General features: G+C 45.5%; 1 protein-coding gene across 12 annotated transcripts in view; it reads right to left on the bottom strand.

Moving 5' to 3' along the window:
• Positions 1-1,024: 1,024 nt before the first annotated feature.
• Positions 1,025-25,134, bottom strand: part of syngap1b (synaptic Ras GTPase activating protein 1b) — a 58,835-nt gene continuing 34,725 nt past the window's right edge. For 3 of the 12 annotated variants that reach the window (XM_088305920.1, XM_088305921.1, XM_088305923.1), the window contains 13 exons: positions 24,369-24,707; positions 23,974-24,118; positions 22,727-22,871; positions 21,852-22,088; positions 20,798-20,999; positions 19,857-20,053; positions 19,520-19,724; positions 17,437-18,069; positions 16,072-16,524; positions 15,329-15,487; positions 14,736-14,947; positions 11,461-11,536; positions 5,186-5,862 (listed from right to left, as the gene is read on the bottom strand). In XM_088305920.1, coding sequence (XP_088162046.1) covers positions 5,650-5,862; positions 11,461-11,536; positions 14,736-14,947; positions 15,329-15,487; positions 16,072-16,524; positions 17,437-18,069; positions 19,520-19,724; positions 19,857-20,053; positions 20,798-20,999; positions 21,852-22,088; positions 22,727-22,871; positions 23,974-24,118; positions 24,369-24,707 — 3,216 coding nt within the window. In that variant the 3' untranslated portion in view covers positions 5,186-5,649. Of the gene's footprint in view, positions 4,034-5,185; positions 5,863-7,137; positions 7,198-7,233; positions 7,742-9,194; positions 9,257-11,460; positions 11,537-13,040; positions 14,280-14,735; positions 14,948-15,328; positions 15,488-16,071; positions 16,525-17,436; positions 18,070-19,519; positions 19,725-19,856; positions 20,054-20,797; positions 21,000-21,851; positions 22,089-22,726; positions 22,872-23,973; positions 24,119-24,368; positions 24,708-25,134 lie in introns of those variants that run through there. The other 9 variants (XM_088305924.1, XM_088305912.1, XM_088305913.1 and 6 more) reach the window with 8 other exon arrangements.

The following is a 25,134-nucleotide window of genomic DNA, read 5'->3' on the forward strand; positions in this document are numbered from 1 at the left end:
AACTGTTGGGCCACCATCTGGACTGACACAGCATTCACACGTTTGGCTTTCAGAAACGCGATGAGCTAAATAGAACTGCTGGTGCTCCCGCTCGTGTTTGGAAGAGTCGAGTCAATCCCCGCCACTCATGCGCATATTTGATTGGCACGTCAAATTGCAAATTGTAAATTGTCAAATCGTCGGCGTCCATGTGGCTGCTGGTGCTGGCACGAAGCTCATCAGACGTTCAATCAGTCAACGCCGTGTTGGAAACAGAAACACCTGTGCGGGTAACCTTGGGCATTCAAATGGAGGGCGACCGAACCCCTCGGGACACATTTTGCATTCCCATATGCACCCCCCCTTCCTCCATGTGACAATTTCGCAAGACGTCTTTTTACAACAAAGTTGCCTTCCAACGAAACACACATTTTCAGACCAACATTCATTTTGCGTCACCTTTACCGCAGAATATTTATCAATTAGCAAGTGTTTACAAATTAGCGTTGTAATCCATATGACCCAAAAAGTGTTTTGCAATTATGACGTGATTCTTCAGGCCACAACATTAGGTACACCAGCTATAATACACTGAGTGTTACGCTACGTTTACCGAAGTTTCCCGCGGAGTAGTTCGCAACGCAGCCGCTCATCGAGAGGGGGCGGGGCTTCGCTTTCCACGACAGCGAAGGGGCGGAGCTTCGCTTTGTGATGACCACAGCGTTTCTTGTAGTAAACCAAAGAATAAAAAGCTTTCGACACCGCATTCAAGTGCCCGACACTTTGCTAAAGCTAATGTAAACAATATGTATTGGTAAAGGTCAACAGCTGTTTAAAAACAAAAAAAAAAGAAAAAAAAAACCTAACAAGTAAAACACCTGTTGTACGTTAAACTCCTTGCTCACTTGTCTCCAAGCCTGATCACGTTTTTTTTTCTTTTTTTTGCTGACCGTGTTATTGAAATTTAAATGTTTCTGTTTTTTTTCACCCTCTCAAGAATACAACAAAATATAAAAAAATAAAGAAGACATAAAAGCACACCAGGTTAAGAATTTAATAATTTATTAATTAATTTATTTAATTTCTACCTCCAGATTCACCTGCCCGAAAAATATAAATTTCCGGTGTGTTCAATGGAAAATAACAAAAGAGAAAAAAAAAACAATAAGGAAAGTAAAATCCAGCGGATCACGCCGACCCCATCAATCAACAAAACTCAAATATTATAATCCATATTATTCATATTATTGTTATGACAGCAATAAGGAAATCATCAGAACAGCCACATTCATGTACAGCACTCTTCCAACAATATACACCAAAAAATAGTCATTCTGTCCCAAAATAAACAAGAGTGGAGGCATATGAGGGGCAGGGGCAGCTTGGATTGGGGAAGGGGCTCGAGGGGAGGCTTATATGGCTTGTCAAAAGGGAGGAGGGGGGCGGGAACGAGTAAATAAGTGAGTATAAGATAAGAGGGAGGCACACTTAGTTAGTATTATGAAAAAAAAAAAAAATGTCACCAAAAGATCTCAAATTATGACTCAAAATCGTACATCAGGGTTGTCGGAATAAATATATATCTCTGGACGACAACCCACAACCAATCAAGTGGAAGCCACAGCTGATTATGGACCAAACAAATCAAATCACCTGTTTGTATTTACAATAAAAAAAAAACAAAACTAGAAAAAAAGTGTTGTCTTTTTAGTTTTTGTTTTTTTTCCTCTCTCCGCATTTGTGTGAAGGCCTTAACACACCAATCCAGTGTCGGAAAGTCAGTACACGGCATCTGTTTGGTGTAGAGCGCCACGTCGTCAATCCGGTGAAGGAGAGCGATTACTTCGTCTTGGCGCTCATCTTTTTTTATTTCATTATGTCCATAGAGGAGACGTGAAAATGAGCAAAGTTCAGGACTGATTCGCTAGTCAACGGCCAATCGCAGTGCTCATTTGTTCCGACAGCCCGACTTGATTGTTGAACCGGCCGAACGCGGGCCAACATCGGCTCCCACTTCACGATGTGGCGCTCTACACCAAACAGACGGCGACGACAGCCGACGTCAGATTGGTGTGTAGCGACCTTTAGAACGACCTCTATCGCGGGAAAGAAAAAAAAAACATTTGAGAGACGGGAGGGTGGGGAGAAAAATAACTGTACACTCTGCATCTTGTTACAAACAAACATCATTATACAGAGCATATATTGTCGTTATATACACAAACACACACATTCATTCCGGCTCAGAAATCTCTCATTTGAGGAAAAGTCTCGTTCTGAGTCGTTCGGAGTCGTTTCAGTTTCGGGAACGTCCCACTTGTTCGTGCGAGGAAAACGTCCAAAGTTCTTCGACGTGGAGTAAAAAATAGCAATCCTCTTGTTTGTAAACAGAGAGCTCCATGGCGACGGATGGCGTCGTGTGCAAATATTTTTTTTGGGGGGGGGTCTTTGGGGAGGAAGGGGGGGGGGCACACGCACACACCCACAATTTTGTCCCATTTGTGTGCGCGTGTTGATGTGGGCAAGATTGTCTCCGTAAGAAAAAGGTCAAAAGAAAAAAAGATCAATGAATAAAGCGACTGGAAGATTTGAGATGACGAGTCTTCTATTACCGTCAGAATAATTAAGAGCTGCAGTAGATCGAAATAGAAAAAGAGTGGATAAAAGTGTCGGGAAAGCCGGCAAATAGCGAACAATAATTTAAAAAGACTACAAATGAGAGAGAGAAAGACAGAGATAAGAGAGATATAGAACAATCCTAAAAAAAAAATGTTTTGAAAGTAAATCAACTTGAACCCTCCTGTAACGTTGCGGTCGGATCAATTTGACCCAAAAGTGGCAGCAAGGACAAAAGTCACGTTTGATTCGTTGAGAGACAAGCAGACGACGTTTCACACCAAAACGCAACTTCAACTTTTTTTTGGGGTCCTGATCACACCCCACAACCCACAACCCACCCCTCCATCAGCCGAGCTTCTCCTTGCGAGGGTCGCGGGGGGGGGGTGCTGGAGCCCATCCCAGCTGTCGTCGGGCAGTGGGCGGGGTTCGCCCTCAATTGGTCGCTAGCCAATCGCAGGCCACACAAAGACGAACAACGTCCACACACACGATCACACCTCTGGACAATTTGGGGTGTTCAATCAAGCTGCTTTGGGGAACGTGGGAGGAAACCGGAGTACCCGGAGAAAAGCCACACAGGCACGGGGAGAACATGCAAACGGCACACAGTAAGGCCGGGTTCGAACCCGCGACCTCTGAACCAGTCACCCACTGTTCCACCCTCCGAAAAATAAATCAATAAAATAAATAAATCAATAAAATAGACTCAGATACCAGTTTACACATATTAATGCAATATTTAGTGGGCATGTCCATCTAAGGCAAAAAGTTTCAGAGATCAAAACTTGGTTGAAAGCAGCTGTTTTGGGAGCAAAGTTTCCCCCAAGAAAAAAAAAAAAGTAGCCTGAAAGTAAAAAAAAAAAAAAACCCTGACACCAGTTTCACAGACAGACACGAAATCGGAAGGGCGATTTAGTCAAAACGGGACCGACCCAAAAAAGTCTCTAAGACCTCTGCCCCGAATTGAACATGGAGTCCGCCATTTTGTTTTGAAGCAGCCATTTTGTGGACTTGTTCTGAATTGTAATTTGTTGACCATTCCAAACGTAACAGGAGGGTTAAGCGAGGTCAAGCACCTTGGAAATACGCGTACGATACCCACAATGCACCTCCACTCGCTCACGTTCAATCCTTTCCTGCATAGTCATGCATAAATGTCCTGTTGTGCCACCAAATCATAAAAAGAGAGCAAGAGAGAGAGAGAGCGAGTGCGCGAGCGAGGACCACGCCGCAGTTTGCTCACATGGTCCGCTGGGGTTCCGGACCGTCCTTAGAGCACACAGACCGGGACCAGTGGCCCGCGTTCTCCCTTTGTCAACCAATGGCGTCGCGGGAAAGCGCACGCGACATTTGGCCGTGCCAGCCCGCCGCGTGGCGCTGTTGGCGCATCAGCCAGTTAGCTTCCACACTGTCCTCCATGAAGCTTTGCGAGTGGCTGAGGACAAAAAAAGGAGGAGGGAGGGGGTAGCGTCATTATAAGAAGTATCCTGCACCCCCCGAAAGTGTAAAAAGTACTCTTGTGGGTTGCGGCACATTCTGAGGTTTCGTTACCTGAGTCACGAAGGTTATTTACACTCAATTGCGCCTTGTTGTGGGATACTTTGGAGCCAAGAACCCTCGGCAATTTTAGCAGCAGAAATTTTTTAATCAAATTTAGGGGGCTTTACTTTTCAAACAAAGAAAAATATATTGCAATAGCATATTTTTAAGTGCATTTTTTTTAACTTAAGCAGTAATAGCGTGTGAGTGACATGGGTGGCAGTCCAAATTTTGCGAGTGAGCACTAAAATGAAATCTCAAGAAATAAAAAAACATAATATGCTTGTGTTTTTTTGGGCAGACTTGTGCATTGCTCAGTAAGAACTAGAGTGGCCATTGACGGTCAAAAAGGCTCACGTGATGAACCAAGGCAGCACGATGTGAATGGTGACCTGGTCGCTAGCCACCCAAACCGGCCAACGCCTGCGCAGGCACGAGGCAGGATTTTTTTTTCTCTGCCGGGAGACCCAGCGGCATTACGGCCAAATGCTATGTTGTGTCAGCACGTAGCGTTCATTTTGATCAATCCGCCCAAACGTACTTTGCAAATACGGTTGAAAGCGTGAGCAAATACCTTGTAACATGTACTAACTCGAACCTAACGCGCAAGTAAATCCCGCCCTCGCGGGAATTCTATTGGAACAGAATGGCAACTTGTGAACACTTCATGTTTTTTTTAAACTTAAATAAATATAAAAAGAAGTCCAGAAATGAAAAAATTGCTTGCTCGACAGTTTTTGATTTTAGAGGGGGCGATAGCACGCACTCGCCCCGGAGCAGCCAAAGTGCCCCCTAGAGTGTCAAGCAACAAGCAACAAGTCGACAACAAGACAAACGTGGAACATTTTAGGAACGAGACAGAAAAACGCGCCATTAAGTCAGACTGGAGAACTGTCTAGCATAAAAGTAGTGCTTTGCCGCCACCTGGTGGTAAATACAAATGAATAAATTCAAAAGTAAATTACTCATGGACTTTTGCCACATTGGTGGTGCGAACTCAAACGCTGCTTAGCGCCGCCTACAGGCTTGGGCCAGCACTGCGCAAGTTGTTTTTTTTTTAGGCAAACAAGACATTTGACACAACAGGATTCACAAAGACACATCGGAATGAAACAAAAAGCACAGAGAGGACAGTGGGCCAGTCGCACACACGCACACGCACACGCACACCAATTGCACCATTTGTTGTTTAGCACCAGTTTGGGTTCTGATATTGAGAAGAGAAAATGCTCGGAAAAAGGAACTCCCGTCGGCCAGCTGTCAATCAAACAGGTTGGGGGAGGTTAAGGGGTCTTACTGGCCAAGCCCAAGAAGGCACCGTGGACCACTCGAGGGGTGCGAGACCTCCTTCAGGGAAAAGTGTGTGTAGGTGTGTGTGAGTGTGTGTCGCAATCTTGTCCGGCAAGAGCGCAAAGTTGAGGAAAGCCCTTTGATTTGATTTGTGTGTGCGTGTGTTAGTGTGTCGGAAAAAGCCCATCAGGGCATCGCCCTGTTTTTCATCTCTTTTTCATTTCATGTCGTGTTTAAGCCCCCTGGGGGCCGTGCCAGTTGGTGCGGTCGCCATGGAGCTCTCGTTGGGGAGTAGGGAGGGCGGTCGCAAGAAGAAGAAGAAGACGAGACGGTGAGGAGGTGTTGAGGGCCGCTTCCTCCTCCTCCTCCTCCATCTTCGTCAACGTGGCTTTTCACACCGGGGTCTGCTGAAGCCAAGGAGGAAAGCTGGTTCTCCTAGCCAGATAGACAGAAAGGGGGGGGGGGCGGGGGCGAGGTGGGGAGGGGGGGGGTAGGTGGATGTATAGAAGAAGAAGAAGCCATTCAATGACCGATGAGAGGGAGGCGAGCAGGCGCAGCACACGGACGCAAGGACGGAGGAGAGGAAAGTCAAAGAGGAGCCATCGGGGGGGTCGCAAACAAGCAGACAGAACAAAAGAGCGAGCGAGCAAGAGAGAGAGAGGAAGAGAGAGAGAGAGAAAATGAGTTACAAATGCCGATGGATGGAAAACAACACCGACAGCGTCGCAACGAGCCAAGAACGAAACAAACACGCACAACCAACACTTGTCACGAGAGAAACGAGTCAGAAGAAACTTTTTTTTTAATGCATTTTTATGGTTTTTAGGTTTGAATTTTATTTATTTGAGTTCATTCAGTTTATATTTAATATATATTTTTTTAAATTACATTTCAGTTTCCATTCAAATTTGGCCTTTTTTGTCTCTAACATCATTATTCTCGATCTTTGCTTTAGCTTTTTTTTTTTTTTTTTTACTAATTAACTGAATGCTAACAAGTGACTCAAGACATTTCAACTTGTCTCCAAAAGGCTTTTTAAATTTGACATTTCTCGGGGCGGAGTCTCGCCGTTTCTGCCTGGGTGGGTGTGGCCAATCATCGGCTGTCGTCGGCCTGATTAGCAAAACAAGCGTCCTGCGAACCGACCGAACAGAGAAGGGGCTTTGACGCATCGGCTGTCGTCTGCCGAACACTATGTCCGATGGAGATTTTTATTCACTTGACTTCTTAATTCACAAACAAAATATAGCAATCCCCCCCCTCGGTTGTGTTTCACAGTCGCTTTGAATTGCAGATTTTCTTTTGTGTTGTTTTTTTTTAATGGTTTCTACAATTTTGCGCTTTTTTTTTTTTTTAATATATCACATTTTTTAAAAGCGTTTTTATTATGTTTAAGTGTCCTGAATGTCAAATTTTGAGGCGGTATTTAAAAACTCCTCAACTGTCATGGATGCTTTTGATGCCAAAGAGCCGTTCTTTCACCTGGGCGGTGGCATATTCTTGGAAAAAAAAAAGTGAGGGCAGGACGTTGATTTTTTTTTTTTTTCCAACTGACTCTCCAGCAGAAAACAGTTTTGAAGTGATTTATCTCGATCAATTTTTTTTTTTGTCACAAAAAAATGGCCTTTGAGCAAGGGTGTGCAGACTTTTTATATCCACTGTTTGCCACAGCGAGCTCAATTATTTCACTTTGGAAGATGTTCTATTCACCGTGTGGTCGTCGTTTAGAGGAAGACAGAAAAGTACTTGAAGGCGGCTTCAGGATCGCTTCTGATACACAGCAGTGTGGGATGGAGGGAGAGGGGGGGGCGTGTGGGGAGGGGGGTGTGGTTTGCGTAAAGCGGAGAGAAGGACAAGCATCACAATAAATCATCTCACGGCATGTGTGCGTGTCCGTTGCCTTCAACAACAAAAACAAGAGCTCACTCAATGGGAAAAAAAAAAAAAAAAAAAAAAACGACTTTCTCTTCTCAATCAGAACCAAACAAACTGTTTCGGTCAACACAACAAAGAGCGCTTTTAATGCACAACATGTGTTCGGCGTTGGCGCGCACACGTGCATTAAAGGCGAGGCGCCAAGCAGCTGGACAAAGACACGACGCACGCCCGCCCGCTCGCTGGCCGGCTGGCTCGCTTGGAATGTTTACGGACATCCTGGCGGGAAAAACCAAACAACAACCAAACAAAAGCAAAACTTACCCACGTGAGCTTCGCACTCTGCGGGTGGGGGGGCGGGGGAGAGGTAGGGCAGGGCGGGACAGGACGGGGCGGGGCGCCTCTCTTTGTTTTTTAGCACAAAATTGTTTTTACACGACTACAAGTACAAAACAAAAGACAAGACAGGAAGGTCACATGAGCGCCAAAGACACACATCAAATGACGTCAAGACGACACGCAGAAGACGCAAGAGGAGGTGTGCACAACCATCGGTGTTCTGCGGGGAAGGTTCGGGTCGGATACGGAGATTTCCCATCATGCCTTTGTTTGAGGTGGTTGGGCGAGATGAGCGGGAAGGAACACGGCAAAGGCAATTTCCGCCAAATTGAATTGTCACGCTCGTTCAAGCGCTTCAAGTTCATTTCCAGGAAGTCTCGTGGCGCCTTGAGATAAGAGCGCCTCAGCGTTGAACTTTTCTCTCAAACTGTACGTAAAGACAATTCCATCTCGCCTCAGAACGGCCAAACTGCCGAAAGAGGAGCGGCTAGCCTAATGCTAACGTACAATGGAAAACGCCATAGACGTGCTAACGCTTGTTTTAGGTCCTTTGAAGCGACGGAAACTACACGACGGTTACTGAGTGGCGCTTCGTTGCTCAAACGGCGCTCGAACGTTGTCGCGATCTCGTGAAACGTCAGCAGTGGCGGCTCGGGTCGCGTTCCAATTGAAAGTGTGCAGCAAACAGGAAAATGGCGTTCTTGTTTGCCAGCTTAAATCAAGATCATCATCGGTCGGTGACTTTGCTCGGAAAGTATTCCAAGTTGCCCGAGGAGAGGACTCCCGTTTGAACGTCGCCTCCTGCCTGGAACAGATGAAATGCATTTGCATTCATTTCAGTCGACAAAGTCGACTTGGGACGCAAATGTTCTGCGTCAGCAACTTGGTCGTCGGAACGGATTAAACTCGGACGTCAAGACACCAGCGAAAATTTTGTGCATTTGATTTCAAAATAGGCAAAGAGATGACAACTGAATCGCTCTCACGTTTTCATCTTGTGACTGGCGGAGGCGTTCAATCGGCGCCGAGCATTCGCACTTGGGCTCAAACTATTTTCAGGAGTCAACAGACGCTACAGTCAAATTTCGCTCCTCGTTTAAAAACTGAAAACTTTTTATTTAACATGTACGGGAAAAAAAGTATTCATTTTTAATTAAAAATACATTTAAAAAATATTTGTTAAAATGTATACTCGGAATACAATAAATTATGTATTAGTGATGATGTTTCTATTTTGTACATTACATGTAAGTACGTTATAAATATTAAAAAAAGTATTTTGTTGATTAATTGTATTTTATTGCAATTTTTTTTTATTGTTTATGGTGAGAATATTTTCACAATCTGGACCTGTGCCTTCCACATTTGTTCTAGCCGGTCAGAATTTTCTAAGAAGTGACTTTTAGAGAGCAAGGGACGGGTACATGGAAAGTGTGTGAGTGAGCGAGCGACAGGGACACACACTGAGAATCGCAGGGAATGATGCAGAGAGCGAGAGAGAGACAAAGAGAAAGAGAGTTGTCGCGTGAGAGTTTGTCGGCTGGGGTTATTACCTGGACACTCGGGGTGGGGCGGGGGCGAGACGAGGCTGCACTAGGATGGACTGACGCCTCCCCTAAGAGAAATCACCGTATCTCGTCAACAAGAGGATCAAATAGGAGGAGGACGAGGCGCAAACACACCACCACGAACACACACACGCGCACGCAGATGACGTCATCCGTGGAAGCAACACAACACGGCATGCAGCGCAACGTCAACATGCGCTTGTCGTTGGGAGCCAAAGGTCGGTCTGGCCCGCATGCTTCGCTCACGCTGTCGAAACGACAACAAACACAGAATGCAACACATTGGTGGAACGCGAGGAAGGACACTGAACTCAATCCGGATTGAAATCAACTCAAACGCAAAGAGAAGCGGATTCACTTTCATCGTGAATTGTCATTTTGCCCAGTGACGAGTCATTCACACCTGAAGAGGATCAACATGGAACAGGATTGTGTTTCAAATCAACGTTTAAGGTCAACACAAAGTGGTTCATGTTCATCTTGAGCTGGATCCCGTTTCTAATCAACCTGCAATGTGAAAGCAGCATGGTCTGAATCTGGTAGACCTTTGCTCATTTTTCCATCAAAGAAACCGAGATGCCTTTTTGGCCAAATTGGCCCAAGATAACTTTTTGTCCCTGTATTGACAAAGGCAGCGTTCACACCTGAAGTAGTCCAAAAAGCCAAACTGTTCTGTTTCCCGGTTCACTTTCACCTTCAACTGGATCGTGAACACAAAGTTGCTCAGGAATTGACTGAGGAGCCATTTTCACCTGGCGTGGACTGAAATGGAACAGGATTGTGTTTCAAATCAACTTGCAATGTGAAGACAAAGTGTCAAGGTTCACTTTCGTGCAATATTTTCATTGTTGTTTCAACCAAAGTGCCATTTACATGCAAAGTTACCCACAAATGGAACTGCATCCTGCATGAAATGAACTCACAATGTGAACACAAAGAGGTCCAAGTAGAACTTCAGTCCTTGTTTGATAGAGGCACCTTTTCTACCTGAAGTGGACCAAAAGCAGAATTGGATCCTGTTTCCAGGTCGACTTTCACCGTTTTGAGTTGAGATTGTATTTGCTCAGGCCCGCAAACAGAGCCGGATCCTGATTCAACTTGCAATGTGAACACAAAGTGGATCAGATTCACTTTTGCCTCGACTGAGGTGCCGTTTAGACTTGAATTGTCATTGGCCAGTTTTCCGTAATGAAGCTTCATCTCTGTGCTTACGACATCACATTTGTTAGTAAACAATAGACGAGGGGGAAAACAATAAAAAGGTTTCCTGTTTTTTTATTAAGATTGTTTCACGTTCTATACTCAAATTGGAAAATCAACAGTCATCGTAGTAACTTACCTTGGTTTGTATCTCATCTTCAAGTGCATCCATTGTTGACAAGGCGGATGCTAATTCTTTCAGCAAAATGATCACGCCGCCTTGTGCAGGCCTGTGCTTACTTTTTCAGCGAGTTTTGCAAACTTTCTCCATTTGGGCTTCAGGGCAGCGAAGGTATGTGCACCGCTCCCCGCGGCAACGACATCCTAAGTTACTGAGTGCTACATGTCGCCTTTTCAAACACTGCCTGTTCACGTTTAAAGTCTCTGCAAAGCGAAAGTAAATGTCTTCCAAATTCGACTCGAGTTTTGTTGCTTACAAAAAAAAAAATCGGCAATTGTGGGATGTCAAGAGGCTGAAAACTCCCATCGGGTCGTCTCATAGGGCTTTTCTACAACGAGGCACTCTAATGCAGCCACGGTAGAACAACCAAAAGGAAGTTGCACTTTCTGGTGTGGGTCTAGCTTGCTAGCAAAGCGCACGTTATAAAGCACATCAAGGTGCTCAAGACAAAGTGCATCGCAAAGCAATAATTTCGTCAAAATCAGGAACACTAAAATGATGAAAAACGGATTCATGCTATATTTTTGCGTCCGACATACTTTTTCGTCTTTTGCATTTTTTCAGCAAACCATCCCGAATGTGTTGAGGAAAAAAAAAAAAGACTTAAGCAAAAATGGACAAATCGGGCCCATCGAGGAATGAGTGAATGATTCCCAACACAGCCAAGAAGAAGTGGTGGGCGGAGTCATGCTCGGCGGCGAAAGGCGGAAAGCAGCACAGAGCCCACCAAAACCACCACGGATCTCCACAGCGTCAGTGCACAAAGCCCAAATCCAGAGAGCACGCACACTCAAAAAGAACAAGAGCAGCCGGCATTGGGAAAACAGGAAAAAAAAGGAGGAGGAGGTTTTAAGGCGGAATGTCACAGACCTGATCTGGGAAAATCCTGGTTGTTTTTGGCTCAATGACGTGTCCTCCTCGTATCTCATCCTCCACGGCCATGAGTCTTGGTTGTCGAAGGGAGTGGAGGGGGTTGGGAGAACAGAAGCAGAGGCAGCATTATGACGTCAGGAAACCCAAAAAAAAAAAAAAAAATTTTGAGGCGGACATTTCAGGTTCATGTTGGTGTTCTCCTGGACAAATAAAGGTTGAAGTGATTGTGTGAAAAATGTTCCAAATCAACAAAATGACGGAACATCACAAGTGTGAAAAGCCTATTTTCTCTCTTGCTAGCTGAGACTCAGAAAGTCTGCAAAGAAATTACAGTCGGCATGTGCATGCAAGAAGAAGAAACAAAAATTGCATCAAACGTTTTCCATTTTTCATGTAAAACGCATCTGAGAGGTCTTCAGTGATTTGTGGTTTACTTACATTTCTTTACGAATTCTCACCACCCTCCAATGCATTTCAGTTATAAAAGTATTTGGGGGGCCAACCTGGTCCCAAAGCCCCGAAAATATTGCCGATTTGGGGCTTTTCAATGAATCATTTCAAGGATCCACAATATAAATATAGAAAAAATATTTTTTTTAAATTTCCCGCTTATTTAGGGACACGTTTGTCCATATTGAATGCGTCTTGGCCGTAGAACATGATAGAAGGAAAGGAAACATTAAATGGGGAAGAAAAAAAAAGACAGATGAGAACATTTATCGGGGGGAAAAAACGTGCCAGGCGATGGCAATATTTTTAAAGAAGCAGCTGTCGGGTTGCCTCATCAACGGCGTCCCTTGGGAATTGCTGCTCGTGGGGTAAAAAATACATTTAAAAAATCTTCATTTGAATCATTTCAATGATCCCGCAGAGCTGATGGATGCACTTTTTATTTTATTTTATTTTTTTTAACCTCCAAGCTAATTCTCAGATTTTCCCAGGCCAGAAGATAATCCAAAACAGCCGGGACGGATTTGAATTTCAAGTGGGTGAGAGGAAGGTTAGCACGAGAAGCCACTGGGAACGACTCAATCACGTCACGGAGGCGTTTGCATCTGGACAGAAAATGACGGCTTCACTTTCAGCCTCCGAGTTCACAACTCGAGTGGCTCACAAAGACAACTGGAAGACGGTTTCAAAACCATTCCAAAGTGCACCTGGAACAAATGGAAATGGATCTGCAATGCGATTCCCTTCAGAACTGCATTTGAGTCGCCATCCGACCTGAAGCGAAGTGGATCCTGTTTGAATTTGCCACACAAATCGAACCCAATCTGGGAAATTTGTCTGCCGCTTTTGTGCAATCCCGCCCAAACTTTCCGAATTTGAATCACTGCAGATTGAGAGTCACTATTTTGCTGATTATTTGTTCAACTTGAATGCGGACGCAAAGAATGACGACGGAGCTGAGGCCAACAAAAAAGGGTTGCCGTCATCCGCATTATCGCCACCTACAGGAATGGCATGTCAGGATTTTTCTGGTCTACTTTCCTTGACGGCGGTTTGCATTCACACACGTTCATTCCAGTGAGGACACACAAAGTAAAGAAAGCAAAAAATCCACAGGTGGCGTCAAACATGAGCCTTTGGATGTTTTATTGGAGAAACAGCGTGTACAGCGTTGAGAGTTTTGCTTAGTACAAAAAAATGGAGAGAGAGAAAGAAAGAAAGAAAGAAGTCATCAAGCAAGCACACAGAAAAGCGTTGAAAGGACAATGATGCATGTGGGGACGTTTTGTTACATGAAGAGAAAAAGAAAAAAACAAAAAACAAAGTCAGCATTTACTTCCAGTCTTCAGGTCACAATCGTTTGGAAAATCGTTTGGCTGCACAGAAAAACCACAAAAGAGGATACGCATGGAAAGAGACGCTTCATTAGGTACACCGGCCCCCCGATCCGACTATGACCACAAAAACAAAAATAAATTCATAAAAGGGAGAGCTGTCACTCCACTTTTGCTACATGACGTGGACGACTCACTCCAGCATATCAATGAGCGTGCACCTAAGATTGTAGCCTGAGTGGAGAACCTTGGATGTTGCTATGGGCAACGACCGTCACACACGCACAAATATACTGTATTGTCTCTTCAATAAATATTATCTGCACTATTTAAAAAAAATTATAATTTCAAGTCCCAAAAAAAGGAAATAAATACAAACAATTTCTAGTGGGCCTTGTGGATTATTTTGGCTAAAAGTGTTTCTATTGCCAGCCTTAGTCTCATTCTTCTATATATTTATATATACTTGTAATGGCCCTTTAACACACACACATTCGGCACAGACACGCACACACAAACACACGCGCTGCATTCCAGCTGAAAAAATGAGACTACTGCCATACAACAAACATCCTCCGCAGTACTCCAAGTGTGATGAAACACGAGAGAATTTCATTGATCATGTGATGATGAACTGCAAAAAGGCAAGAGAGCCTAGTCGTGACCCCTGTGGCACGCAAGATGATTTCAGGCCATGAGGAGAAGACAAGAACAAGAAGGTGAAAATGAAATTTCAGCTTCATGCCCCAAATTTTCCCTTCAAAACTGCAAAATTTGGCCAACGTTTTTGCGAGTGCTGGAAGTGGTCCAATCAAAGAGCAAACTTTGCCTTCAAACAATGTGACTGGTCTTATGGCGTCCGGTCATTCCCGCTTGGAAGCGCTTTCCTCATGTCTTTTGGGTAACAAGTGCAGCGACCCGTCGGAGTGTTAAATCTCCCGAGAGTGCCGAACACATTTTAAGGGGGAACAAGCATAAACGTGTGTTCGTCCGTGCGTCCGTCCGTTCGTTCGTCATTGGGCGTCTTCTTTCCTGGAGGAGATTATATGTCACACGTTCACTTCAAAATGAAAGCAAATGGGAGGAAAAATTAAATATAATCCCACTCAATATACTGAGCAAACAAGCGAGTAAAGCGTAGCAAAAATCAGGTTGGAGTTCAGCAACAACGCGACTCAAACTCATAACACGCACGAGGGTTGGGCGGTAATACGGTTGCCGTGCTAAAAATAGCAACGGAGTCACTTTCAACCATCACAAAAAAAAAAACTGCAGCGCAAAGGGACCTAATATGATGAAACACAGAAGCCAAGCAAAAATTGCTTTCGGAAAGAAACAACCCAGCAAGAATGCTCTCTGACATCTTGCAACGCACCAAAAGATCGACCCGAGCACCAAACGCGACAATGACGTTTTGCCATCTAGTTGGGACGAGTACGGCGCCCGCCGTCGTGGGCGCCCCACCGTGGCCCCTATGCATGGCGTTACCTGTGGATGATGCCTTTAATTTGCGAGTCTTTCTCCAGCTGCTGCTGGCGCAGGCGGCGCTCGCTGTCCTCCAGACGGTTTTGGTACTGCAGCAAGATTTTGTTGGTCTGCTGCTCCTGCGTCAGCAGGCGGCGCTCGTACTCCTCCAGCTTCTTGTGCGACATGACCAGACGCTCCTTCAGGCAGTTGATCTCCTCCTCGTACTCGCGCACCTGCAGCAGGAGCGCAAGGCGTGTTTAGCATTTTTTTTTTTCAGCTTTCATGGAGGCCGTCATGTTTGCACTATTCTTTGACATGTTCGACTCAAGCACACCAAAAAATATGTCATCTGGTATACGAAAAAAGTGCTTTGACAGCACCAAAAATAAATCAGTAAATAATGTAGTGTGATTGAAGACATAAAACAATAAAAACATTTGTCATACTGGAGCACATGAAAAAACAGAAAAGGAAAACGTGATTACAACAAGGCCTTTTAACGTATCTGGGTGCAAAAAAACCCCCCAAAAAACCCATATTAGACAAATGGGATGTTGCCGATAATGAAGACGAGCTGCTGCTGCGGCGGCAAAACGACGACGACGACGACCCACCCTGTCCATGCGCGACTCGTCCATGCTCTTGGAGTACTCCTTGAGCTTGAAGTCCTCACGATCGATGCGCGAGCTCTCGATGTCAGCCGACAGGTGCGGCATGTTGGACACCCACGCCACCGTCCTCTCGTTGGCTGGCGTCGCAGGCGCCTGGGACCCCTGTGACCAGAGACAACGTCAACGCGGGGAGCGGCAACACGTCCGCCGCCCGTCGGATTATTTGCAAGAGACCAGCCGCAAGGGCTGCATGAAAGCGACAAATAAATCGGGTCAGGGAGACGATGGCATGAATGTGGCCATCAAATTGCGAATGCGCTTTTGTTTTCTCGTAATTAACACACCAATTTGAGCATACCATCCCTGATAATGGCGTCGTTGATTTTTTTATCTGACTACCGCCACCCAGTGTATTGGAGGTGTAGTGCAGCTACTTCTGCTTCGACATGGAAGAAAAATATTTGCCTACAGGACTAAAAATTTGCGGAATTGTTTGCATTTTATTTGTATTTGTTTGTCAATGTTTTATATAAGTATCTTGACCCTGGTAATGGCATGACAGATTTGCATCTACCGCCACCTAGTGCATTGGAGGTGTAGTGCAGCTACTTCTGTTTAGTGTGGTGTTGTGCGATTACTTCTCTTGCAGTTCCGGGGAAAAAAGTTCCTGAAACTTAAAAAAATTAATAATAATAATACAAATAAAATTTGCCATTAAAAAATAAATAAATAAACGTTGCACTGGCCTGTTTGCCGACGTTGGGCTTGAGGAGGTGGTGCTGCTGCGGCTGAGGCTGCTGCTGCTGCTGTTGGGGCGACTGCTGCGTGGTGGGGCTGCCCGTCCCCTGCGGACTTCCCGACTCCCGGACCGAACTCTGCTGATGCGGCAAGCCCGGCGCCGTGTTGTCCTTGACGGACAGCTGGCGGCCACCTCCGCCGTGCGGCTGCCGCCCGCCCCCGTAGGCCGTCTCGGGCGACTGCAGGAGGTTTCCGCTCTGCGGCCGGGACTTGGCGGGGGCGGCTGCGGGGGCGGCGGCGGCGCTGACCGACAGCTGATGGGACGTCTGCGATTTGATGCGCTGGCCGGGAGGGGGCGGAGCTCGCGGCTGGACGGTGGACGGAGGGGTGGTGGCCAAGGATGAGTGGGAGGTGCCCGTCTGGGAGGTCAGGCCCATCATTTGCTGCGGCTGCATGTTATCCTGACAGACACAGGAAATTGTTCCTTAGCACGTTAGCTCGATCCCGCCGCAACGTGATCGGAGCAAACTAAACACACGCGTTACATCATCCAGTCATTTCAATTTTCAGTCATTTTTCCCATCAGAGAAAGGTCATGATCATGAAAACAAAAAGTTCAAGAGGTTTTTAATTACATTTTCAAAACGTCCATGCCCCATTTATACCTTATCATTATTCTTTTTTTATTTCTTATACTTAGTCAAATTACAAGTCATTGAATTTGTAACATATTTACCTAAATTTTCATTTATTTTTCCTAAATATATTTTTTTTCATTTGCATTCTGTGTACGAGGGGTTGCCAATGCGGCGCCCCCAAGCCTGTTTTAAAAATATGTCAATGCTGAAGTGAACTTTTAAAAGATCAGTAGAAATAAAGTGCTGTATGTTGATATTTGACTTCTACCATGTTAAATTATTGTTGATATTTATTGTGACAAATCACAAGCACGATTGGCATAATAATTCATTTGAGGGAATTTGTTATTTCAGAAGCTTGGTGAGCCCTTTTGAATTCATTTTTGGGTTATAACAAACTTGCATTTAAAAATCCTTTTTTAAACGTTTTCAAAATTCACATTTAATAACTTGGTCAAATCTATATTTTTTCGATCAATTCACTGTAGGATGTATTTTAAAAATAATGTTCTTTCTTGAAATTATAAATATAATAGAATGTTTTCATCTTTTGGATTTGTGTTTAAAATGCGAGTTTCTCCCAAATTTTTTTCAAATCCTTGTCCGGATCAATTTCCCTTCTAATTTATTGCCGTTTAAAATGTGCCCAAGTCAATTTTTCTCCTCCTTTCCATCCGTGTAATCCTGGACGCAGCCATGCAGGGGATATCGGAGTACGCAGGCGTGCGTGCGCACCTGCATGTGCACGGACATCTGGCGGCGGGCGAAGTCGGCCCGGCCGTAGTCGTCGCTGTAGCTGTGCGAGTGGATGATGCTGGGCTGGGCCAGGTGGGCGCCGTCGCGGGTCCTGAGGGTGGACAGGTCCTCGCTGCGGGAGAAGCCGCCGCGGGCGAACTGCGGCACGTAGCTGGGGTGCGAGGGCTCGGGCTCGGGGGCCAGCAGCAGCGGCGCGGGGGGCTGAGCGCGGCCGTGCTGCGGCGGCTGCTGCTGCTGCTGCTGGTGCTGGTGGTGGTGCTGTGGCCCGTCCGCCGTGGCCAGGTGAAAGAGGGGATTCTGGAAGGAAAGCGGGTAGCGCATGGCGGCGGCCTGCTGTTGCTGCTGCTGGGACAGCGAGTCGGTGGCGGCGGCGGCGGCGGCGGCGCCCATCTGGCTCAGCCGGCTCAGCCGCAGGCCGCCGGACACGCTGGAGCCGCCGGAGCCGGCCGACAACCTGCCGCCGGCCCGCAGCTGGCCGCTCAGGCCCGAACCCAGGCCGCCACCGCCTCCGCCGCTCAGCCCCCCGAAGCTGCCCATGCCGGCGATGGAGGCCTGGGAGGAGTTGAGCATGTCCACCGACTGCAGGTGAGACACGCTGTTCATTCGGGAATCCTGGAGGTCCATCATATAGATAGGCTTTTACTGACACTGAGCCGCCCCGCCCCGCCCCGCAAACTCCATGATGACCACGCGTGAGATGGGTGAGGGTGGCGCGGGCACGTTCGCCGCCGGGCACTGATGTTGCGAATGCCGCAGAGTATTTGCCGGGAAATACCCTCCAGGATGAGGCAACAAGCAGATGTCATGATACAGTGTTCCCCCGCTTTATCGCCTGGCGCTACGTTGCCCACTGAGAAGCCATCTTTCTTTTTTCTTTTTTTTTTTACTGCCCCATTAACTAAACATTTTGGATGCATGACCACTTCTGCCTTCGTTGAAACTCACCATTATTTTAACGATTCGCAATAAGGTAATGAATCGCATTGAAACAGCACTTTATCGAGCATTATGACGTTCATCTTGTCTTATTTTTGAATGGGTCTCAAGAGTTCTTTTATTTAGACTAAATAACTTTTTTTTCTGATGGCGAGCAAAAAAAAAAAACGGGACAGAGCGCCGCTTGGGTCAGATCGGGGAGCCTTATTTGGAAGGTTCCCCGACCCGATCAGCTGTTTGAAGACACACGGAAGTGTGACGAAGGTTGAAATGAAAAGAGTTAAGAGTCAAGAGTTTTTTTTGCTCTCCACCGGAAAAAAAAGTTATTTTGTCTGAATAAAAAAAAAAAAAAAACTTGAAACCTACCATTTTCTCTACTTCCATCTCTTCATTCCGGTTTGGATGTTAGCATAGAAAGCCATAAAATCGAAAAATCGCGAAAAGTGTTGATGTTTGTCAATGTCTTATTTTGACTAAACACCAAGACAAAACAGAAAACAGACAATTTTAGGTCCCTAAACGATAAATCAGTTGTCAAAATAGATAGTTGATGATTAATTGATTAATTACTGAACATCGACTTGAATTATAATTTTTTTTTTTAAATAGTTCCACAAGCCTGAATTTCGACTTGCACGCTTTGAGTGAAGTAACACGTTTTGTCACAACGTGCTAAGTAGCGACGGAAAGACGTGCAGCGCATTTAGCAGCAAGAAGAAGCAGGAGGAGACAAGCTCCCCAACTAGTCGTCATCGTCATTCCCACAACGCTGCGAGATTTTGTTGTTGTTTAAAGGTTGAGAATAACTTCTCTGCTCATTTCTATTAGCCCATCTATGGCGTTTCACATTGTACGTTAGCATTGAGCTAGCTACTGGGAAAACTGTGCAATGGAGATTGAGAACAGACCCTTGCAAATGTTTTTCCAAGGCTAACACTATTTCAAAATAAAAAAAATTTTTTTTTTAATTTACATTGGGGTGGCGTGTGTATTTGACACGTCTCCCCCCGATAAACGGGGGTTCACTGTAGACTGGATCATGGGAGAGTCCAGGGAGTATGAGCGGCATGCTGGTCATACTCATGTCCCGGCCGATGGGATGGCGAGCGATTCCCACGCAACTCACCTTGCCGTCGGGTTCAGTGATGTCGGAGCTGCTGGTGCAGTAGGCCGGGCTGGAGCGGGCCAGCGGGGGGCGAGACACGTAGAACATGTCTTTGGACGACGCTCGGTGGAGGAGGTGCTCGCGCTCCTGAAAGCTCATCTGGGAGCGGGACGGCAACACGCCGCCGGTGGAGGTAGGCGAAGGCAGGCGGGTGATGTCCATGGAGCTGCGGCGGCGGTCAAACAAACAGTTTTCAAAACGGGACACACGAGAAATGGAAAACCCTGAGCTGCTGAAACTAAGCAGGGCTTCTTGAAATGAGCTGCTTAAACGAATGGCGCCGTCCCGGCCAGGCTACCTGTTGAGGTCCCTCATGACAAGGTTGTGGAAGTCGGAGGAGGAGAGGCCCCGGTTGAAGGAGGGCCGGGACAGGAGCCGTTCGGCTTGGATGCGCTCGGCCTGGTAGCTGGGCTGCCTCTGCAGGTGCGGGTTGCGCAAAGCCATGCTGATGTCGTTCAGGAGGCGGGGCAGGGGGCCCAGTTTGATGATGGCGTCCTAAAGGCGACAAAACAAATGTACAGCTGGACAAGCTTCACAAGACAATTGCCATCTTGCAGAACTTTTTACAGACATATCTGGTCAAAATAAGCTTGTTGCTTTTTTTTTTAACCTTGGTGACAAAAAAGAAAAAAACTCACAAACGCATCAAAATGTGACAAAACGACCAATTTGTAACAAAATTAGACAATGTTGTTTAATAGATTTTTTTAAATAATCAATTACGTGAGCAACGATGAACTTTTGAAAAATTGACCAAAATGTGCCAAAATGAATTACAATTTGACCAAAAAAAGATGAATATGTGACAAACAAAATTTGCATTTGAGTTTTAAATGGGATAAAAATGTGACAAAAATGATCGATATGTGACAACAACAAAAAAATCCAATCTGATAAAAAGATACAAGTTTGACAAAAAAAAAAATAAAATCACAAAGATTAACATGACAAATATATAATTTGACAAAGAGTGGAAAATCAAATAAAAATGGACTGAAAAACAAAACGTGGCAAAAAGTAAAAAAAATAAATTGAGAAATGGATAAAAAAAATGTGACAAAAAAACCAAAATATTACTAAATGTATCAAAACCATAAAAATGCGACAGAAACACAAATATGACAAAAAAACGTTTTCATTACGAGCACTATTTGAGTTCATAAAAGAGGAAGATTTGATGAAAACAGTCCATGCACCAGACGTCAGTTGAGCATCGGAGCTTGCCGTTCCGGCGGCTACCTTGCTGAGCTGGGCCATGACCTCCCAGAGGAGACTATGGAGCACGGAGAGCTCCCGGCCCAGGTCGATGTAGCCCTCGAAGCCGCCGGCGTTGGTGACGCTGTCCAGGTTGGAGATCTCGTAGAGGAACTGCTGCATGGAGCCCCACTCCATCTCCACAAACTCGTTCATGAAGCACATGTACTCCTCCTTGTTGCCGAACCTGAACGGGAGCCGACGCGCACACGTCGCCCGGATTACCGTTCGTTGCACCGCTCACAAATCAACCAAACATTTCACCATGAAATCCAAATTTGTCAACAAATATATTAAAATGACACCCCCCCCAAAAAAATTACTGTTTTCCCCCCAGTGGGTGGAGGGGAGTCGCTAAGATCCCACTCCCATTCCTCCAAAAAATATATCGAATAAATATTTGTCACAAAATACAATTCGAACAAATCAAAATTTCAGAAATGATAATTATTAAAAAAATAAAATAAAAATAAAAACTAGATTTGACGCAAAAAATTTAATTAAAATCTGGCTATAATATAATCAAATTTTGGACAGCAAATCCATATGGCAAAATCTGACCCCCCACAAATGCAAATGGGACCAACATAAATTTTGGAAAATAAATATTTTGGATGAAAATTTAAAAAAAAATGCAAAAATTACAAAATATAAAACTACAAAAATGGACCAAAAACAAAATTAAACAAACTCAAATCATCATTTGGAAAAAAATCTTTTGACTATCAAAACAAAACAAAGCCCCTCCCAGAAACATCAACATTTTATCAGGAGGGAGTGGCTAAAATCGGCAAGAGATTGATGCCGAGATGGCAGGAAAGCACAACTTTTGTCTGAATAAACCTCCTCAACTTACTTTGACATAGTTTGTCGGCACAAGATGACAGCAAAGCACTACTTTTGTGATTTTGGCTTGCGGCACAAAAACAATAGAGGTCAGTTTTTAAGTGAATGACAAAAGATGAGTCGGGGGGGGGGGGGAAAGCGGGCAAACCTGCTAATACCGATCCCGAATCTGCGGCGCTGGGCGTTGACCTACTTGGAGAAGTTGGCGAGGTTCTGCACCACTTTGGCGATGAGCGTGAGGGTGCGCGACGTCTGCTCATCGGGATATTCCTGCGTCAGGTTGAAGAGCGACGGCGACATGATAGCGGGACACAGGAAGCGCAGGAAGAGCGATCCGCTGATCAGGCGCTCTGCGATGTCCTCGCGCCCGCGCTCGGCGCAGCGCACTCGCCACGATGCAAACACCTCCTTCAGCTCGCGCGGGAACACGCTGACGGCACACGTGTGCACAAAAGGAACAAAAACAGAAGTCAACAAAAGCATTCCAAATTTGACCAAACAAATGAGAATGGGAAAAATTTTTTATAAAATTAAAAAATGTCTGTAATAAATCGATTTTTGTTTGACTTTGGGCTTTGCCCCTTTCAGTCTGGGGTCGTCACAGCGATTTACACGCGTGATGTGTTTGGCAAAGTTTTGCAGTGGCGGCGACCCAACTGGATGCTCAGGTTCACCCTGACCGGGATTTGAACCCCAGGCCTCGGTGAGTCATCCAGCTGCAGAACCTAAGCTAAAATGCAACAAAACAAATCAAAATATGACCCCCAAAAAATATTCAATGTCGCCCTTTTTTTAATGTGAAAAAGACATTTCAAATGTGGCAAAAAAATAAATAAATTGGACAAAACAAGCAAAAATGTGTGAAAAATGACCAATACATGGTAAAATAAAATAATAGAAATAATAATAATAATAAACGGTGAGGAAAAAACATGAATCTGCATGTGACAAAAAAATATCATGAACAGAATCTAAATCACTTTTGCCACCCATCCATTTTTTCTTGTGAGGTAGTGGAAGCAAATTGGCGTGACGTGACGTAATATGACGAGATTTTTGTGCGCTGACCAGTGGGAATTGACGATCTTGCAGAGGGCCAACTCGCAGCACATTCTCAGGTTGGCCTGGTGGTCCGGCAGCACAGAGGGAGGCGTTCGCATGGGGTCCACCTCGCAGTTTTCCTCCGATTCGTACAAGGCGCGTATGAACTCCCCTGCGGGTAACAAACGACGGTCGTCAACAACGCGACGCGACGTGACGCATTTTGCCCCCAAACAGCGGCTCGTTCTCCAGGCGCATGTTTGAGGGAGGAGTTTCGTTTTCAATTGGAAATCTTCTTTGACCTTATTGAGAGGTTTAAAAGTCCCAGGAGACAATTTAAAGAAAGACCTCAAATTGAGTTTAGCAGCAGAAATGTTTGCTTGATGCTGAGTGTTGTCTTATTTTTGTTTAATAACCTTCACATGCCACACAGCTAGGGGGCAGTGTTACTTGGGGTTGGGTAAAGAGGAAGTGCGTCTGAATGCTGAGGGATATGAAGGGGGGTTGCGAATAAAGTGAGGTTACAAGTTGTCAACAATTTGGGAGTCTTCTTTCAAGCTAACACTGAGCATCACACCTAAAAAAAAAAAGGGAGGAGCTTATTTACTCGGTTGCCAGCCATATTTGAAGGCGAGGTGTTCAACACAATGATGTCCGCTGATTGGTCGATTAGCGGCGCTAATGGTAACAAATTCTCAATTTAATAAAAAAAAAAACATTTATTTTTCTTTTCCAAGTGGCACCTGCCAACTGATTACGACGTCCGTTTGAGCAAGTATGCTAATGAGCTCAAATGCGTCTTTTTTGCAAACAAAAGAGCACATTAGTCTGCCCGAGTTCGTCGTGCCTCCTTTTGCCTTCCTATCAAACATCTGCCACCTGTGCTGAGCTGTGATAATCGCCTAATTCAATTTGCGGTGAACCCCCTGGGCACGCGCGTGTAAAAATAGCACCGGACTCTGCTGGATAATCCAATAAAAATCCCCACAAGTTACTTCTTTGTCAGCCCCTGCTAGGAAATGCCTCGTCCAATTAAAAGTTTGCACCGTTTCCAAACTCAAGTTTACATGACGAGCGACACTTAAGATGCGAAGCAAGCACAGCAGACGGATGCCAGAGCAATAATTCACCAGCCTGGTCAGCTGTTAGCATTTTAGCCAATGTGCTAACACCAGCGTAGCACCGTTTCACACATCAGAATCAGAATCCCGTTTCTTGGCCAAGTATGTAAAACACACAAAGAATTTGTCTCCAACTTTGTGGAGCGTACGAACCGATGGCATCCTTGAGGTACTTGTGTCCGATGAGCTTGAGGTACTCTTCTATTGCTTTGGTGGCCAGAGTGTTCTCTCTGAAGATAAGGTGCTCCCGGTCTATGAATCTGTCCACCTCGCACATGGCCATGTCCGACAGGAAGTCCTGGACGCGCCGAGCCAAAAGGAGCACAAACACATTTTCCTTAGACTTCAACATGTTCCGCGAGACATAGACAAACTGTGTGAGATTTGGTCATAGCGTCACTAAACATCTCATGAGATGTGCACATGATTTGACAACGGCCTTGAGACTTCAATGGACATATCTTGGGATATTTCAACAGTAGCGGGCATTACGCAGAACTAAGTGAGTGTCGGCCAACCTGGCTTCTCTTGAGCAGTCCCGGGCGTACCTTAGCTTTGCCGGTGCTCTGCAGGATGTGCACCAGCGCGCAGGCCACCTCCTCTTTGCTCTTGACGCTGAGTACGGGCTCCAAAACGGCGCAGAGCGTGCGGTAGTTGTTGGTGACGTACTCGGCGAACTCCTTGTACAGCTCCATGGGCAAGATGTTCATGGTCTGGAAGCGAGACTTGAGGCGCAGCGAGGCGTTGATGATCTTGCCTCCGCCCCCCACGCCCGCCCCCTTGGTGAGGACGCTGGGCTGGATGACGGGGTACCACTGCTCCACAAACTGCCGCCCGGTGATGCTGGAGATGGGGATGCTCACCAGGCCCAAATACGTGCTCTTTTCCTGGAAGGGAACACAAGTCATACGATGGGTTGACACCGTGGCGTAAGACGCCTCACATAAAACTGAAGAAACACAGCTCGCTTTGGCACGGAGTCTCGTGCCGTCTGCGCAAGTCGAGCAATGAAATTCTAGTGAGATATTGTAGGTTGAAGCTGAGCCTGGGAGCTCCGTGCACTTTTTGTTCGACTTTTAAAATTGAGTTTGATCTAAAAACATTTTAGCATGTTGCAAATCGCTAACGTTGTTTCATAAACATGTGCTTAAAGGCCTTGAAGCTAAAGTCAAGTTCTGGAGTTTTCATTTTGACATTTTTTTTACACCATTTCCTCCAAATATCGGTTATAATAATCTGAAAAAAGCACATCAGTCTGTTGCTATCAAAAACCATTTCAGTGTCGCAAGATACTTCTTATAAAGTCTGAAAAAA

This window comes from Idiotropiscis lumnitzeri, chromosome 10 (genome assembly GCF_059441095.1).
Source record: "Idiotropiscis lumnitzeri isolate Australia: NSW breed Sydney's pygmy pipehorse chromosome 10, RoL_Ilum_1.0, whole genome shotgun sequence".
Taxonomy (NCBI): domain Eukaryota; kingdom Metazoa; phylum Chordata; class Actinopteri; order Syngnathiformes; family Syngnathidae; genus Idiotropiscis; species Idiotropiscis lumnitzeri.